This window comes from Leucopleurus acutus, assembly GCF_964270905.1.
Source record: "Leucopleurus acutus genome assembly, chromosome: 10".
Lineage (NCBI taxonomy): Eukaryota > Metazoa > Chordata > Mammalia > Artiodactyla > Delphinidae > Leucopleurus > Leucopleurus acutus.
In genome coordinates this window covers 36,678,317-36,695,717 of record NC_139153.1, presented here as the reverse complement: position 1 = coordinate 36,695,717, position 17,401 = coordinate 36,678,317, and the positions used below count along the sequence as shown (strand labels likewise).

General features: G+C 42.4%; 2 protein-coding genes across 13 annotated transcripts in view; one reads left to right on the top strand and one right to left on the bottom strand.

The window, feature by feature from the left end:
• Nucleotides 1–297: 297 nt before the first annotated feature.
• UQCC5 (ubiquinol-cytochrome c reductase complex assembly factor 5) lies at nt 298–6,947 on the top strand. 2 transcript variants are annotated; one of them, XM_082847371.1, is made up of 3 exons: nt 298–653; nt 3,422–3,509; nt 6,382–6,947. In XM_082847371.1, the coding sequence occupies exons 1-3, from the start codon at nt 503–505 to the stop codon at nt 6,386–6,388; spliced, it is 246 nt and encodes an 81-aa protein (XP_082703497.1). In that variant the 5' UTR covers nt 298–502; the 3' UTR covers nt 6,389–6,947. The 2 variants fall into 2 exon arrangements, with proteins under 2 accessions (XP_082703497.1, XP_082703498.1); XM_082847372.1 differs by lacking the exon at nt 6,382–6,947 and having other exon boundaries at nt 3,422–3,752.
• A 983-nt stretch (nt 6,948–7,930) lies between these two features.
• PBRM1 (polybromo 1) overlaps nt 7,931–17,401 on the bottom strand; it is a 101,292-nt gene continuing 91,821 nt past the window's right edge. For 9 of the 11 annotated variants that reach the window (XM_082848517.1, XM_082848515.1, XM_082848521.1 and 6 more), the window contains 4 exons: nt 16,348–16,503; nt 13,234–13,304; nt 12,906–13,122; nt 7,931–10,925 (listed from right to left, as the gene is read on the bottom strand). In XM_082848517.1, the coding sequence (XP_082704643.1) occupies nt 10,753–10,925; nt 12,906–13,122; nt 13,234–13,304; nt 16,348–16,503 (617 nt within the window). In that variant the 3' untranslated portion in view covers nt 7,931–10,752. The remainder of the gene's footprint in view (nt 10,926–12,905; nt 13,123–13,233; nt 13,305–16,347; nt 16,504–17,401) is intronic. The other 2 variants (XM_082848525.1, XM_082848516.1) reach the window with 1 other exon arrangement.

Below are 17,401 nucleotides of genomic sequence, written 5' to 3'. Positions count from 1 at the left end.
CCATCATAGAGGGTCATCACTTCTACTAGGACTTTAAGAAAAAAGATGGCGGTGGCAGAGTAGGGGGCGCGGCCGCCAACTCCGAATACCAGCTTGCAAAGGGGAGGCCGGGAGGCGGGGTCGGACCGACGCCACGTGGGAGGCCCCGCCCCTTGGCCCGCCCTGCCTCTGGAGCAGAGGAGTCTGCGCCAGCTGGTTTAGGCCTCACTGAGCACGCGCACTCCGCCGCATTCTGATTGGCGGACCCACGCAGCCCACCGCACTCAGATTGGTGGAGCCGCTCCACATTCTGGGTCCCGAGCTCAGCGCTGCTCCTTACCCGTTCCGCTCCTCACCTCCTTGGAGGTGGCCCAGGGCCGGGATCGCACGGCCACCTGGCCGCCGGACTCAGCAAGGACGGGCAGGACGGCTTCGGCTTCATCCGGGAGCTCCAGTCCAGGGGCTGGGATAGCTCCCGTCGCTCTTCGTTCCGCCGTACCCTTCTCCACGACAGCGGTCCGGCATGTTTTCCAGGGCCCAGGTGAGGCGGGTTCTGCAGCGGGTGCCCGGGAAGCAGCGACTCGGCGTCTACAGGTTCCTGCCCTTCTTTTTTGTCCTGGGAGGAACGATGGAGTGGATCATGATTAAAGTGCGCGTGGGCCAGGAGACCTTCTGTAAGTGGGGGTGCAGCAGCCTCTTGTTTCATTTCAGGCAGGCGGGAGGCGGCGAGGGAGCCGTTTTCCTGGGGGCTGTTCTCAGCTTGTAGACCTCTCATTCCGCTCAGCGCTGAGCTGCTTTTACCCTGGTCAGAAGGGCGAGTGCTGTTCCCTTCGTTGGGCGGTGGAGATCCGCCTGGGCTCTCCTGTAAGCGGGGCGACAAAGGCACATTGGTATCCGATCTTGAGACCTTCCCTGCACTTTGAGAGGAGGGCACGTGACTCCACCCAGGACGCCCTCCTTTCAAGCCTGCCCTTCGGCCATGCCGGTGACACTTTTCGGGCCTAAGGAATAGACTTCTCACAGCACCTAGAGGCGGGTGGGATCTTGAGGATTCATGGAAGTTCCTAACTGGCCAGTCCAAACCCTAGAGAGAACTTGGTTGGCCCGGCTTAGCTAAATACTACTGTCTTTACTGGCCAGAGTCATTGGTACCAATGCCCAGCACTACAAAAAGTGTGTCTGGCATTGCTTTGCTGAGCACTAGCCTGGACAGGCTAGTTCCTCTTCCAGGAAGACTTCCCTAACCCCTAGGCCCTTTCTGCTTTCTCCCTCTCCAGAAACACAATCACTTGTGAATCACCAACCCTCATTTTTTTAAAAAAAGTGCTTTCTAAAGATATTTAATCCTCCTGTGTTCACCCATTCCTTCGTATTTAATGAGCACTGATGAGAGGATATAAGGCGGAGGGCCCCCACACCAGAAGAGCACTAATGGGAGAGACAGATCATACAGTTACTATTAAGTGTGATCACTGCTGTGGGGGGAAAGTTGGGGGAGCATGGGAGTCCTGGGTGGGGCACCTGAATTGGACTAGGTGGTGCAGGGAAGGCTTCCTGGAGGAGTTACCATGTCAGGTAGGGTCCGAAGATTGAGTAGGTGTCAGCCAGATGAGGGAAACGTTTATGGACTTGAAAGTGTCTTCTGCCTTGGTGTGAAAGTATGCTGCTGTGTTTCAGGGACTGAAGCAGGTGAGCAGAGTGAGGGATGACGTGGTTAGAAAGGTGCCTGGGCAGGGCCACAAAGGGACTGGAGAACCAACAGTGTATCCCAAAGGGCTGAAGAGTTTTAAGCCGCAGCTGGTGAACATATGTGGAGAATGCTTTCTTGTGGAGGGCGGATTGACAGGAACACTTAGGCTGTGTGGTTGTCCAGATTTGAGATGGTGGCCTGGACTAGGGTGAGATGCCAAGAAGTGGGCGGAGTTGAGAGACACCCCAGAGGTAGTACTGACAAGGGCTTGGTGATTGACTGGACTCAGGAAATGAGGAGTGGCGGCTTCTGGTAGGGCAGCTGGGGCAGGGGGAACACAGGCAGGACAGTCCTGGGCTCCATTTTGGACGTGCTGAGGGGGGAGATGGTTATACAGAACTGAAGCTCAGAAGGCAGATCTGGGCCTCAGATCTAGGTTTGTGGGTCATTCACAAGCTGATTGTGATGAAAGAGTTTAAACCCCAACATTTTAAGGGTGACTGAGAGTGACCAGAGAGGCAAGAAGGGAAACATGAAGGGCTTGTTATCACAGAAGACAGGAGGTTCAGGAAGTTCAACTAAGTGAATGGGAGGTAAGCCCCCTCTCCCCTACCAGGAGAGACTTGAAATATGCAAGTACTGATCAGGAAAGAGAGGGTGGAGAGAGGCTGGAGATACCTTGGCCCTTGAGAAGGTGGGAGAGGATGGGACCAGAGCAGGGCAAGGAGTAGCCCTTGGAAGTCAGCTGGAAGAGTTCTTTACTGATGACTTTTCTCTGCGAAGAAAGAGTTCATGGCCATTTCGGGGTGGGTAAAGTAGGGTCAGGGCCATGGCTGAAGAAACAGGACTGCCAGGCATCACAGTGGACCCAGTTAGATGCAACAGTTGGGCCCACAGTGCAAAGCAAGCAGAATGAGGCATGGAGAAGTAAGTTGGATTAATCTGTAGTTTGGGTTTTGAAGGTATATCAAGAAGTTGATATTGATGAGAGGGAATTTCAGCTGATCTGGGCAGGAAGCGAGGACAAGGGCCTGAGGAAGTTGGTGAAGGTCCAAGGACAGAAAGGTAGTAGAGGTTGTGGTCAGAGCAGAATGAACTTATTGCTTCAGAGGAACACTGCAAGCAGATGGTAGAAGTTGAGAAGTAAGGAAGATGAAGGGGGCTGGTGCTTCATCTCTGTTGGGGGTGGTGTTGCCTGGGAAGATGGCACAGGACAGGGTCAAGGAACCTGAACTAGATGCCAGCATTTTCAGAGACTGAAGGGGAGTGATGGACAGCAGGTGCCAGTGCAGAGAAGATGGTGGCAAATGGCATAGGACCCAGAGGAAGAAGGTGGAGAATCAGTAGTAGTCTGGAAAAGCAGCAGCTGAGAACAAGGAGACTGCCCTCATCTCCCAGCCCTCAGTTCCTGGGTGTGGCAGAGGGAGCAGCAGAGAGCTATAGGGCCAGAAGTGCCTCTGCAGGGCCAGTTAAGAAGGATGATTTCAGAGAGAAGTGAAATTGCTAAGGGCTGTGCTGGGACATGACACTATCTTTGAAGACACTGACTCTGACCATGCTATTGATATTGAGAGTTCCTTTAACATAGTGCTCATTTAAATCAAATCTTGTTTTAAGTTTATTCTGGCATTGAGTTAAGCCTTAATGTTGATATTCAGGTGACAGATCTAGACTATTGGTTAAATTACTCAGATATGTATTTTTAATTCCTTAGTCTCTTGAAAATCTAAATAAAATCTTTGTTTGATACAGACGATGTCTACCGTAGAAAAGCCTCAGAAAGGCAGTATCAGAGAAGGCTGGAAGATGCATCAGAGACTGAACTTCAGCAGTCAATAAAGTGAATATGAAACTTTACTACTGGTTTCAACTCCTTTAAAGATGTACTTTTCAGGTCTCTTGTTCTTACATAGAACTGCCTTTACAAAGAACTTTTATAGTTTTCCTGTCTCTGCTTGAATACTTCCCAAGTCACTGATGGACAGCACTTGTGGGAAAATTATTTCCTACTAAAACACACCTACCCATTGAATCTAGTCCATGAAATATTTCTAAACAATTCAAGGATCAATCAGGATGCTTTTCAGTGTAGCCTGAATTGTTTGTGAAGTCCTTTGTTTTAGGCAACAAGGGATAACCTTATTTAGTTTTTTGCAGAATTCAGACTTACTATGAATAAAAGTTATCTACTGTAGGATCATTTAAACGAGGATTATTATGCAGACTACATTTCTGCTAGCTACCAATTTGTAAACATTTTGTTAGAATGTGACCATACGTTATTCATGTTAAGTGCTCTTGTGAACACAGACAACCCCTTTCCTTGCTTGGCTCCACTAACATACAAGGGCTGGACCTCCATGAGGACTGGGGAGCAACACGTTTCACTCCCCTCTGAGATGAAGATGTTGCTTTCATCCAGCTGCTAAAGATAAAGACACTGCTCCTTCCCAAAGAAAGTGAATCTTCATAGCATAAAGCAACCATAGACTTGAGCTAAATCAGAGGCTCAGTCTATAGGGAGAGATTTTCCAATCTGACCCAGAATAAGTTTGGATCAGTTGGTAGAAAAAGCAAAGGCATCTTTCCATGTTTGGATAACCATATCCAACATCTTTTCAAACAAGAAAATATATACATATTAAATAAGACTAAGTTTCAAAATAGTTTCTAACTATTGCTCATGAATAAAGAAGCAGATGCTTAAGGCCACAGGGTATCCTCAAGTTAATGATATCTGCCACAAATTGTTCTAAGGGATTTTTTTTTTTTCTAATTTAAGTCAGTCCATTTATGTTAGAACCAATCCAGTATAATTAAGGAGCCACTGACTACTCAGATCTCATTAAAGCACTAATGAGTCACTGCTCAGAGGTGGCTTGAGTATGAAGACCAGTGATGACCAACAGCACCAGGGAGAGGAAGGTAGTTCTCATGTGCGCTTTTGTTACCTCAGGCATTCCTGGTGACCCTAAACCTCATAGTTACTTTTAGTGACTAGACTGCTGCATAATGAATTTAAATTGTGGCCTTAACTCCCATTTGTTCCCCCAACCTGTTTTAGAAGTTTAATATTTTGTACCTATGTAAAGAGCATATGTAACATACATACCTTTTACAAAGAATAGTTGTAAATGCTACTAAAACCATCAGCTAACTTCTGTTGTCTGCTGTGGTTTCCTTCCCTGGCCTATCCTGCTGCCTCCATCCCAGGGAGAATCTCTAGTCTGAAATTTGTGCTAAACTTCCCTAGAGTTTTCTTCATCTTTCTAAAATATATGTATTGGAGTGCCAATTTATTTAAGACAACGAAGCTTTGAAGACAACACAACAATGTCTGACTTCAAGGCAAGTAGACTAGCAAAGCAATTAAAATTGAAGATACTTTCAAAGCATATTAATTTGGATGCTACAGAACTAATTTTTGTTAACCAAGGTGCAAGCTTTTTAACTTTACCTCAATTTTTTAACAGTTCTACTAAGGAATATAACTCTATCCCACTTATCAGACACTAGGATTATTTAAGGGAACTTAAATAATTTAAACAGCAATGCTCTCATAAGCTGCTTACAGAACTGCAGTGCCCCCTACTGTGAACTACAAGGCAAACAATTTAATAACTTGCATTTAAAAAACCACAATACTTCAGAATGACAAAAATCTAATTAGCATTTATTGCTAGAAGTCTACCTCCACTGGGGTGTTAGACAAAGAACATGGGCTTTGGAGCTTCATTTTATCATCTGAATGGATAGGGAAAGTATTGGGTTGACCAAAAAGTTCATTCGGTTTTTCCCGTAAGATGGCTCTAGTAGCGCTTAGCTGGCTTTAACTTCATTTGAAACAATTTTGCTAGACTGTATTGTGACAGGTCTCATATCAGCGTGCATTAAAAAAAAAAAATCAAAATTGAATTTTTGTGCAGCCATTTTAATATTGAAGATGGAAGCAACATTTTCTGCGTATTATGCTTTATTTTTTTAATATAAATTTTATTTTTGGCTGCGTTGGGTCTTTGTTGCTGCACGTGGGCTCTCTCTAGCTGTGGACAGTGGGGGCTACTCTTCGTTGCGATGTGAGGGCTTCTCCTTGCAGTGGCTTCTCATGTTGCAGAGCACGGGCTCTAGGCGCATGGGCTTCAGTTAGTTGTGGCTCATGGGCTCTAGAGCGCAGGCTCAGTAGTTGTGGTGCACGGGCTTAGTTGCCCCGAGGCATGTGGGATCTTCCCGGAGCAGGAATAGAACCCGTGTCCCCTGCATTGGCAGGTGGATTCCCAACCACTGTGCCACCAGAGAAGTCCCTGTGCTTTATTATTTCAAGAAAGGTAAAAACGCAACTGAAACACATAAAAAGATTTGTGCAGTGTATGGAGAAGGTGCTGTGACTGATCGAACATGTCAAAAGCGGTTAGTGAAGTTTTGTGCTGGAGATTTCCCGCTGGACAATGCTCCACGGTCAGGTAGACCTACTGAAGTTGATAGTGATCAAATCGAGACACTGAGAACAATCAACGTTATACCATGCGTGAGAGAGCCGACATACTCAAAAATATCCAAATGAAGCACTGAAAATCACCGCTTGGTTATGTTAATTGCTTTGATGTTTGGGTTCCATAATTTAAGTGAAAAAAGCCTTCTTGACTGTATTTCCGCATGCAATTCTCTACTTAAATGTAACGAGAACATTCTATTTTTAAAACAAATTGTGACAGGCGATGAAAAGTGGATACTGTACTATAATGTGGAACAGAAGAGATCGTGGGGCAAGCTAAATGAACCACCACCAACCAACCAAAGGCCGGTCTTCATCCAAAGAAGGTGATGTTGTATATACGGTGGGATTGGGAGGGAGTCCTCTATTATGAGCTCCTTCCAGAAAACAAAACGATTAATTCCAACAAGTACTGCTCCCAGTTAGACCAACTGAAAGCAGCACTCGACGAAAAGCATCCGGAATTAGTCAACAGAAAACGCATAATCTTCCATCAGGATGACGCAAGACCGCACGTTTCAATGACCAGGCAAAAAACTGTTACAGCTTGGCTGGGAAGTTCTAATTCATCCGTCGTATTCACCAGATATTGCACCTGCGTATTTCCATTTATTTCGGTCTTTACAAAATTCTCTTCATGGAAAAAAATGCCAATTCTCTGGAAGACTGTAAAAGGCACCTGGAACAGTTCTTTGCTCAAAAAGATAAAAAGTTTTGGGAAGATGGAATTATGAAGTTGCCTGAAAAATGGCAGAATGTGAATATGTTGTTCAATAAAGTTCTTGGTGAAAATGAAAAATGTCTTTTATTTTTACTTAAAAACTCAAGGAACTTTTTGGCCAACCCAATACCTGAGCACAGAGTAAATACTCAATAAGGAAGGGCTATCTTTGTTCATCTAGTAGTCCTCTTTTGGAAATCTTGCCTACATCTCTGAAGTTATAACTCAATCAAATTAATCTCTTTTAGAAGTTTGGATCTCTCACACTGAGTTACTTCTCTTAAAAAAAAATATACACTTGGACCATGGTGTTTTCCAAAACAACTCTCCTAGTAAAGCAGCATCAGTTCTTAGTTTTCACACACGTGTATTAAATTTGGAATTTCTTGCCATTTATATGTATAATCCACAAGACGTGCATTCCACATCGATCTGGGGGATAAAAATAGTCTATTAATTTGTTCAGGTATGAACTTTCATTCAGCTGACCTCGCACACTTCCAAATGCAAAAGGAACAGAGTAATACTTAGCACTATTGCTCAGAGTGTTCAGCTGGAATGTTTAACTATACATCAACGATCATTCAAAATATGTTTATGAGCAGAGATGGAAGTACAGCCCTAAACTCTTAGGAGAACAGAACCACAGGGATTTGCAAAGTGATATTAGAGGAAAACAGTTGGTTGATTTTACCAACACCTTCTATTAAAAGTGTTGTCATGTTTTAAGAGATTATAAGCATGATAAAAACATACCCGGGCCACTTCTCTCTTCTGGCCACACACAGCTATTTGAAATGGATTACACTGATTTATGATACAGGACATGCTTGCCTTACCTTCCATCATCAGTAACAACTCCCTCTGCAATTTTAACTTCAACCTGCATTTCTGCCCATGCTGAAGACATGTTAGGAATCCTTGACTGCCAGTCTGAGAGGCTTGGCATGGGCATGTCAGGCTGCAGTGTGACTACATTCGGCTTCTGTGTTAATGCAGCCTAAGCCTTGGATCAGTGTCTGGACACTGACTTTTGCCTCTACCCAAGGAGCTCTCTTCCTTTAAATTGGCAGCCATATCCCTGTCAACATAAAATCAAGGCTTGCAGAAATTAAACCTACTTGAAACTAACATCTGACACAGCTTTAACAAAACAACCAAACCTGGTTAATCCAAATCACTTTGCAAACTCCATTTTTATTTGGATTAAAAAGCTTTAGATGAACAAAGATATGATACATACATATTATAAGACTAGTTATCACTTAAACCTCTTTTGATACAGAAATTAGAATAAACCAAGTTTTAATCAAGTCTGAAAATGTTTAAGTTCAAAAATCAACAACACCAATTTGGAGATTTTACACAAAGAAGAGTCCCCTCTTAATTCTTCCTCATAGGAAGAAAAGGGTGGGTTCAAAAACAAAGTAATTCAAGGCCTTTTAAATCAGTTGGCTGACATACTATTTTAAACCTATAGGTCTTTTTCCGCACATAAACAAAATTCTTTTCCACATGAACTTACATTTTGAAAACATTTAGGCCATTATACTTTCTAAGCCATATCACTACAGTTCCTAAAACTCATGGAAAAAAAAGATGTATAGTTCACATGTACCTTTTAAAGTCAGGGCTTTTTTTTTTTTTTCTTTTTCTTTTCTTTTTTGGAAGATGGCTGACCTCAAATCTTATATCCTAAAATATTAATTGACATTCTCCAAGTTAATATACAGAAAGACATGATTCTAAAATAAATACATAGAGCTTTTTTTTTTTTTTTAAAGGTAATTAGGGCCTGCCTAATGGCCCCCTGGCCCGGCTCTGCACTGCCTTAGGGAAGCCCCTGGCTGGATCTATGGTTCCTACAGCACCTCCAGACACTGAGAAGGAGCCTGGAGGAGGAGTGCTCTGGCTTCTAATGCCCCACATAGACCACAGTGAAGAGTTTTTAGAGTCTTCCCAAAGAAGTCTCTTCCAGACCTTAAAAAGGGAAATAAGACGGGTGCATGAAATAAATAAATAACTTAACCAAAATTAAATTTCAGGTTCTTTGGTGTAATTCAAGGATGTCTAGAAATAAAATAATCTGATTGTATTATACAGTCCATGATGATTCAATGGCCCAAATAACCAAGAACTGAAGATTTCTTTATCTGATTCAGTTTAACAATAAGGTACTGACATAGTACTGCAAAACATTTTTTAAAATTCAGAACTGTTTAAAATACTTGATGCAAATTGAGATCCAGTGGTTGACTTATAGGCAATTAAGTTATAAGGACCTCCTGTAATTAAAGTATCTAGATACAAGAGACTTTTTTCCATTCTAAACTCTTCTTCTGTCCCCATGATTTAGTAAGAATGGTAATTAAATATCCAGGTATTGACTCATACCAGATTAAAAGAAAAAAGTATCCTCTGAGAGTCACTCTCAATTTACAAACAGCAGTGGAAGCTCCACCACAATGGCAACCACCTTGTTACAATAAAGCAGGTTTCAAAAACGCTGAGTGAAATACTGAACCATGTTTGATGCTTTCCACTTGTCTGAGCATTATATACTGCCTCCAAATGTTTTTTTCCAGAGTCATATAAGAGAGACAGGGTCATCAAACCTAAGTGTTTGGGATCTGTAATGGTCTTTTTAGTGAGCATTTTCTTAAATTATGATTTCCTTCTCCTGAAATTCAAAAGCACAAGCTGAATTTTAAAATTATTTTATAAAGTCTTAAATTTCTGGTTGAGAATTACAACCCTGAAACTTAGGAGAAAAAGAAAAAAAAAAAGCCAGATCTGATGAGGAAATAAAGAATACTAAAACATACTTGCATATGCAGGTAATCCAGCCTTTTACAATTATGCTTCTGACACAGCCCATATCTGGTTAATGCACTCCCTTCCCTAAGTTAGGTTAGGTGTTATGTTTAAAAATAAATCACCTCCAGCACACCTCAATACTTTCTTCAAGATGAACTTCAATAATTTGCAATGTAGAGATTTAAAGTTTTAAATCACCTAACATGTATAGGCATAAATTGTGAATTCATTACAAAAAGATCAAAAGTACCCTTAAACTTACCTGCCAAGACTAAATATAATTCAGGGTTGTGCACATGTTCTGCAAAAATAACTGACACCATAGATGTCTAACTCAGCACAAGAAAAAGTGCTTTCTCCCTCCAGGCGTCCGGGAGCTGCATTAGCTGCAGAAGAGTGCACAGTGCTGACTTCAGATTTCTGAGTTACTAGAGCAAATGTGCCATGTCTGCCAAACATCTACAATCCAACTAACAACCTTTCACTCTACCTGGAAGAAACAGTTCTTGCAAAAGTGGCTTAAGATATTTAGGCACGTGAAACAGACACAAGTACACTCCCCTCTCTAAGATGTAAACTAGGGCCAACTTCACATTTCATTGACAACTTAAACTAATCTGTAAACTCTTGTGTGTGTTTTTTTTTCATTTTGTTTGTTATTTAAAAAAAACAAAAACAAAAAACCAACCAAAAAAAACAAGAAACAGAAACCCCAAGCCAAGACAAAAAACCTTTGACGGTTTCAGCTCTATGGCAACAAGTAAAAAGATAAAACTCCAAGTCTAAATACAACCAATTATGAAACTGGTTTTAAACGAAGGAAACATATGCAAAAAAAAAATCTTTGTGTATTTGATAAAGTCAACTTAATATAACAAAAACAAATTGAAATAGCTTATTAAAAGTGTCCTTATATAAAAATGGCCTTGTGATGTACAATAAAATGCAATAAAAATGATCATCCTTTGTTCCTCCCCCCACCCCCAGTAACTAAAATGGCTACTGTTCCACAAAACTCTTTATGCTTCTATAAAAGAATCGTAATTGATGTGATTAAAGGTTTTCTAGATTGTATGCTTGGCGAATATTGAGGGTGTCTCGGAGCATCAGATCCCGAAGGCGCCAGAGGGCGTCTGCCATGGTGGTGTGGGCCCCTTTACTTTTCAGCCAGTGAGAGGGGAGTCGGCTCTCCTGTTCTTTTGACAAATGGACATCGCGTCTTCGGGCTGAAAATTAAAGTGCAGACAGAGAAATACAAATATCAGTCCTAAGGTCTGACAGATTAAAACATGAAACATTTATTATTTATTGAATATTATGAATTTTAACTCTGCAGAATACTTCCAAGCAAATTTCTTACATTGTTTTATTAGGCATCTTGGTTTTTAGAAAGCTATTTTACTTAGGTATGAGACTACCTAGCCAAGGATGTCTCGTTTTACACTTTGCAGTTTATAAATTATCTAATGTCTTCTTTTTTTAATTAATTAATTAATTAATTTTTGGCTGCATTGGGTCTTCGTTGCTGCGTGCGGACTTTCTCTAGTTGTGGTGAGTGGGGGCTACTCTTCGTTGTGGTGCGCGCGCTTCTCATTGTGGTGGCTTCTCTTGTTGTGGAGCATGGGCTCTAGGCACACAGGCTTCAGTAGTCTTCAGTAGTGGCTCGCGGGCTCAGTAGTTGTGGCTCACGGGCTCTGGAGCACAGGCTCAGTAGTTGTGGCGCACGGGCTTAGCTGCTCCGCAGCATGTGGGATCTTCCCAGATCAGCGCTCGAACCCGTGTCTCCTGCGTTGGCAGGCGGATTCTTAACCACTGTGCCACCAGTGAAGTCCTAGAAATTATCTAATTTCTAACAATTACTTCACAAAACAGCTGCACAAGATAACATAATTACTAGAATGGGAATATAAAAGTTGTACAAACACCTAAAAGATCTGATCATTAATATTTAATAGTTACTCCAATATTAACAAAAATTCCTAAAAAGGTAAATGTGAAGAAAGGGAAAACCACCTACTACTCTTAAAGCAATCAAATGATCAAATTTGGCTTAGAAATGAAAAATGAACAGAAACTTCCAAAGTTCTTTCCAGAAACTAGGCAAGTTATTTTAGTAAGTACTGAAAATATACTGAGCCTGCTGAACTAAATGAATAAACTTCATAGGTTAATAGAAACATGTCTTCCAATATTATTTTTCTTTTTTAAAAATTGAGGTGAAATAATTTTTTTTTTTTTTTTTTTTGCAGTACGCGGGCCTCTCACTGCTGTGGCCTCTCCCATTGCGGAGCACAGGCTCCGGACGCGCAGTCCCAGAGGTCATGGCTCACGGACCCAGCTGCTCCGCGGCATGTGGGATCTTCCCGGATCGGGGCATGAACCCGTGTCCCCTGTAACGGCAGGTGGACTCTCAACCACTGCACCACCAGGGAAGCCCTGAAATAATTTTTAATTTACCCAAATCCATCTATGCTATCCCCAAATGCCTGAAAAATAATTGAAAAAATTCAGAATATACTTAAGAAGATAGCATAGATATTTCTGACAAAACTAAGCTTTGAAACTCAGCAAAAAAACATTTTCAGTATGTAATGTCAATATACAAAGAAGCTCCAAACCCTTCTACTAAGTATACAATTTATTTTACTTATAAAGGCATACCTCAGGTTTGGTTCCAAATCACCACAATAAAGTGAGTTGCATGAATTTTTTGGTTACGTTTACACTATACTGTAGTCTATTAAGTATGCAATATAGCATCATGTCTAAAACAACTATGTACATACCTTAATTAAAAAAGACTACACTGCTAAAAAAATATTAACCATCATCTGAACCCTCAGCAAGTCGTAATCTTTTTATAATGGTAATATCAAAGACTGTTGATCACAGGTCACCAAAACAAATATAATAATAATGAAAAAGTTGGAAATATTGTGAAAATTACCAAAATGTGACACAGAAAAACGAAGTGAGCACATACTACTGTAAAAACGGTGCCGAAAGACTTGCTTGACACATTGCCACAAACCTTCAATTTGTAAAACAATGCAGTATCTGAGAAGAGTAACAAAGCAAAGTGCAATAAAACAAGGTATGCCTGTATAAGAATCATGGATATTTATCCTGATATAATAGGTCCATAGCAGTGAGAGGACTTTGATAAAGCATGGATTTCGAAAAGGCTTCTTGAGGACTCTCCTTACCTGCTAGGGTCTGGTCCCACTTGCTAATGCTGTTGGACTCAGCACTGAGTCCTTCAATATATTTTAGGTAGGCCTCTGAGTGGAGAAGCCGTTGAGTCTTCGGTGGGGGAGCCACAAACATGGGTGTTGTTGGCTGCTGTATGACAGGGGGGCCGGGTGGATGTGGGCCAGGATATGGAGGTGGTGCCTGCTGCCCTGGAGGCCCCAGAACACCTACCTGAAAGAGCACAGACACATGGTGAGGGAAAAAAAATACTCAGTGCATGCTCTGAGAAAGAGGGTAACTTGAATTCTGTTGAGTCCTAGAAGATCCAACTTGGAGGCTCACCTGCTGTCCATATGGACTTCCACCTGGTGCTGGAGTCCCTACCATAGGGGCCACTCCTTGGTTCATCACACCTATAATTCAGAATTACAGGCACAATTAGAGGCTCTGGGTTGAGAAGACTGAAAACTACTGTCTGATAAGAAAGGCCATTTATAATGCAAGCCTATGATCTCTGCCCTGAGTCTTTATGGATAGGAACCCTAAGCACCCAAAACAGGATGTAGCATTCATATAGAAAATGCATGTTCTTTTGTTTTCTAGGTACTTTAAATACAAAGCTAGGACAACTTGTCAGATGTACATTAATTATTCATGGCTTAGAAATAATTTGAACCCTGCATAAAATTCTAGTATTTCCCTAGGTAAGCTACAGTCAGAATACAACTATATTTTCAAGGTATTTTTCTTTTGACAACACAGTTTCCTGCAACTGAAGCCCGTGTTTAATTTCAGCAGTAATGGCATTGCAACCAGGCTCAGCTGTATGCAATGTGTTAGGACAGCAGGGACATAAGGGAAGAGGTTTGTGCAAGTGCACATTAAATGACCTTTGTGGAGGCTGGAGGCACATTCTTGCTGTCCTCTCACAGGCCACCAGCACCTCTGGTTCTAACTGGAGTCACTAATGTTGGCAGAGAGGGGACACTGCCATTTGATAGACCAGCACTTTGAAAAGGAATCATCCGGAAACAGAGCAGCCTTGGTGCTATCACTTCAAATGCAAAATGACAAAGGGAAAGAGAAAGATTCCATGGTCCTACTATATTTGGACTTTGTATAAACTTCCCTTGGTGACTCCTCACAAGCAATTTCTGTCACACAAGCAAGTTCTGTCTCATAGGTCCTAGTTGATAATAACATGATGTCTTAAATTTAGCATCTGGGGCTATTTTAATCTCAGGACCGTCCACTTCCTAGTCTCATAAAACAGAGCAATAGGTAAGGGACCCAGTTCATTAAAAACTAACAAACTACAATCAAAACCCTGGTGAGCTACTGCTTAAACCTTAAACAAGTCCAGCTGGCTGCACAGAAGGATCAACAGGAGCTAACTTCATATTCTATAGTTTCTCTGGATTCAAAATGTTGGTATTTTAACCAGGCAGAACCAACCCACTATTCTAAGGTTCAGAATTGCTAAATACCACTTCCAAGAAGTATTAGACGTTTGTAAGAGAGAACACACTAAGTGAAAACAAGCTTTCTGTTTACAAAGCAGGGATTTTTATATTCCAAGAACCCAGAAGGGTACCTGAACCACAAGAATAGAATCTTAGTGATTATTTGTGAGTGAGTGAAGAGGTTGCAGTGGGTAAGTTGCTGCTCCAGCAACATATTATTAACCCCTGTTCCCCTAGGACACTCACCCACCTTAGATTTCACAACACAGTGGGCCTCCCTGAGCTGCCTGTATCAATCTCTGCAGGGCAGCACAAAAAAATCAGCAACCAACCCCCTATGTGCCCTCTGTTTACAAATGCCATGCCAGGGGGCAGCTGGTGAGAATGCAGGCTGAGTCACCAGAGGAGCTCACTGAATCTCCCTCTTCTCAAAGCCTGATCAGACGTGCGTGTGTAGATACTAAGAGGGGTTCTTCCCTGTCTCCTTATCATCAGGTGTGTTGTGCTTTCTTCAAATGCATTTAGAATCTGAAAAAGGGGCAAAGGGAGACATCTACCCCCCAATACCCGCCAAAAGACCAGCTACCTAGAGGGCACTGGCCTTCGGTGTGACTCCCGCTGAGTAGCACACGCACCTGGGAGTTAAGTCCAGCTTAGTCTCACTGCTCAGTCAGATACTCTTGCCAAGGGGAGAGGGCACAGAATTAAGGACAACTCCACCTGCCACAGGAACACACCCATTTTATGACTGACACCTGCTGCAAGAGCAACTCACACATAGTCCACCACTTCCATAATGAAGCACCCACGCCCACGAACATTTCCTCCTCTGGGTGTGTCTAGATCAAATACTTCTGTGGCATTATGGCCATTCTCTAAGCAACACTCACATCACAAAGAGTGTTACTGAAGGCTCTAGGCCAAGCCACCAGGTTAGCTCACCCTACATACTGCTGGGCACACCCTCTGAAGCTTTGTTTGGAACTCTTTATAGCCACGGGATTGGTAGATCCAATGCTGTTGTAAGCAAATCTAAGGGTTTCTACATTTTGTCATCTGGGCCAGGCCTTTAGCTAATATTTTGGATAATGGATCAAATACTATTCCAAGTCATCTTAAGGTCACATTCCCTCCAAATAGATACCTAAGGGTCAGTTTTTTTGCATATGATGGCAATTAATATGGGAACTTGTGATTTTCCTTTCATAATAATCTTTCAAATTTGCTAATTAATTGTAAAGGAAAACTGTACCTATTTCTGGGCTCCACTTATATGTTTCTATATGACATAACTTCTGAGCTTGTTGACAGACAAACCAGTGTCTCCAGGTAGCAAGGTGGGCTATGCTGTTCTTTAAATGTTATGTCATCCTTCTTTGGGGACTCAGAAATAGAAAACTCGTTTAGGACAAATTCGTTCTCTCCCTCCTTTCTGTTGCTAGAAGGACTGACTGAAGGATTTCTACAGAGTTCTACATTAGCGACTCTGTAATTCCCTTAGAGGGGAGGGGCTGCTTGAAAAGCAAAAGATGGAGCAGGGACTCTACACAGAAGACCCTTTGAGATAAGAATTGAACCAGAAGAAGAAATGTACTCAGGAGCAAAAAGTGCTTTTTATATCAACTGGCAATTTGGGAAACTTCATTCACTGATAAAGAGAGCAGAGCATGACCTCCTAGGCTGTGTTTGGCTTTCTGAGCATGTGTCAAGTTGTTTGAGTGATTTTAGAGTATGCCTCCTGCCCCTTGATCTGCTGAGTCTAGTTTCTGTCATGTGTCCTGTGCTGCTGCTAGGCAGCCAGGTGCTCAAGGGCACAGGTGCTGAGCCACCTGCTCAATACACAGGACAGGTCCTACTGCTGACATCCCTGGGATTCTCAGTGAGGGAAGGCCTGCCCACATGGGCAGCAGGTACCTCCTGGAACAAATGGCTGAAGGAGGAAAAAGAGAATATGAAGATGAGATTAATGAGTGAATGAGGATGAAGTTCTTACCCGGTGGTGGTATGCCCGGGAGGCCGGGCACACCTGGCGGAAGATGGTGGGGTGGAGGCCCCCCGGGGTGAAGTGGCTGCATGCTGCCCATGCTAACAAGGCCATCAACTGGGCCCTGCAAAGGTGGAAGGCCTGGCGGATAGCCACCCATCATGCCTTGAAGGACACAACAAATTTCAGACATGCATCATTAACATGCAACATGAAGTAAGTAATAACAACCCCCCCCATGCACTACTAATGAATAAAGCACCCTTAGTACTGCATGATATAACGGCAATTAGTGCAATTATTTTGTTGCAATAATGAACAAAATATAAAGTTACAAATATGAAATACATTTCTGGATGAATTAGTACTTAGTACATTATTATTTGTAGTTATTTTCCCTGTGATAAATACGCTGCATGTTTTCAGTTAAATAATAATAAAGAGGAGTTCCAGTAACAGCCTTCCCAAGGTCATGATTATTGCAAGGTGTTCAGAGACCCGTTCTGCCTACTGCGATTCTACTGAAGAGTATAAACCCCATCATTCCACTATGCCCACACTCATATGCCTATCACGGGTACACATGAGGGGAAACTGGAATGGAGGAAAATGAGGCACACAGCCCTGATCACAAAGCATGGTTCTCCAGCATGGGGGAGGCGGCAAGACTTTTTCAAGACTTCTATGTCCATTCCTCCTCCCTTTTAGCCCCACCACTGCTGGTAAGAATGGATCATGCTTGAGCTTGAGATGGGGAACAGCTAAGAGTCATCACAATGAATGATGTTTCATCTTTAGATCTCAAAACATGATAAAATAAAGATAAAACCTAACTCCCCACCCCCACCCCGGCCACCAGCCAACCTAAGCCCAGGTCACTCAGTAGCCTGCACGCAGATCTTAGGAGGAATGGCTGGAGAATCAGGCTCTGTTGACATGAGAAAAGGCCAATTGTCATCATTGTCCCCAAGCACACAAATGTCCTCACAAAGACCTTCAGTTAACAGGGAACATTTTAAATGAGGTAGAGAATTTCTGTGAACAGAGGTTTTTATTCCTTTAT

Coding starts and splice junctions, on each gene's coding strand:
- UQCC5 (XM_082847371.1), top strand. CDS start 503: ATGTTTTCCAGGGCCCAGGTGAGGCGGGTTCTGCAGCGGGTGCCCGGG. Junction 654..3,421: donor CGTGGGCCAGGAGACCTTCT/GTAAGTGGGGGT, acceptor TGTTTGATACAG/ACGATGTCTACCGTAGAAAA.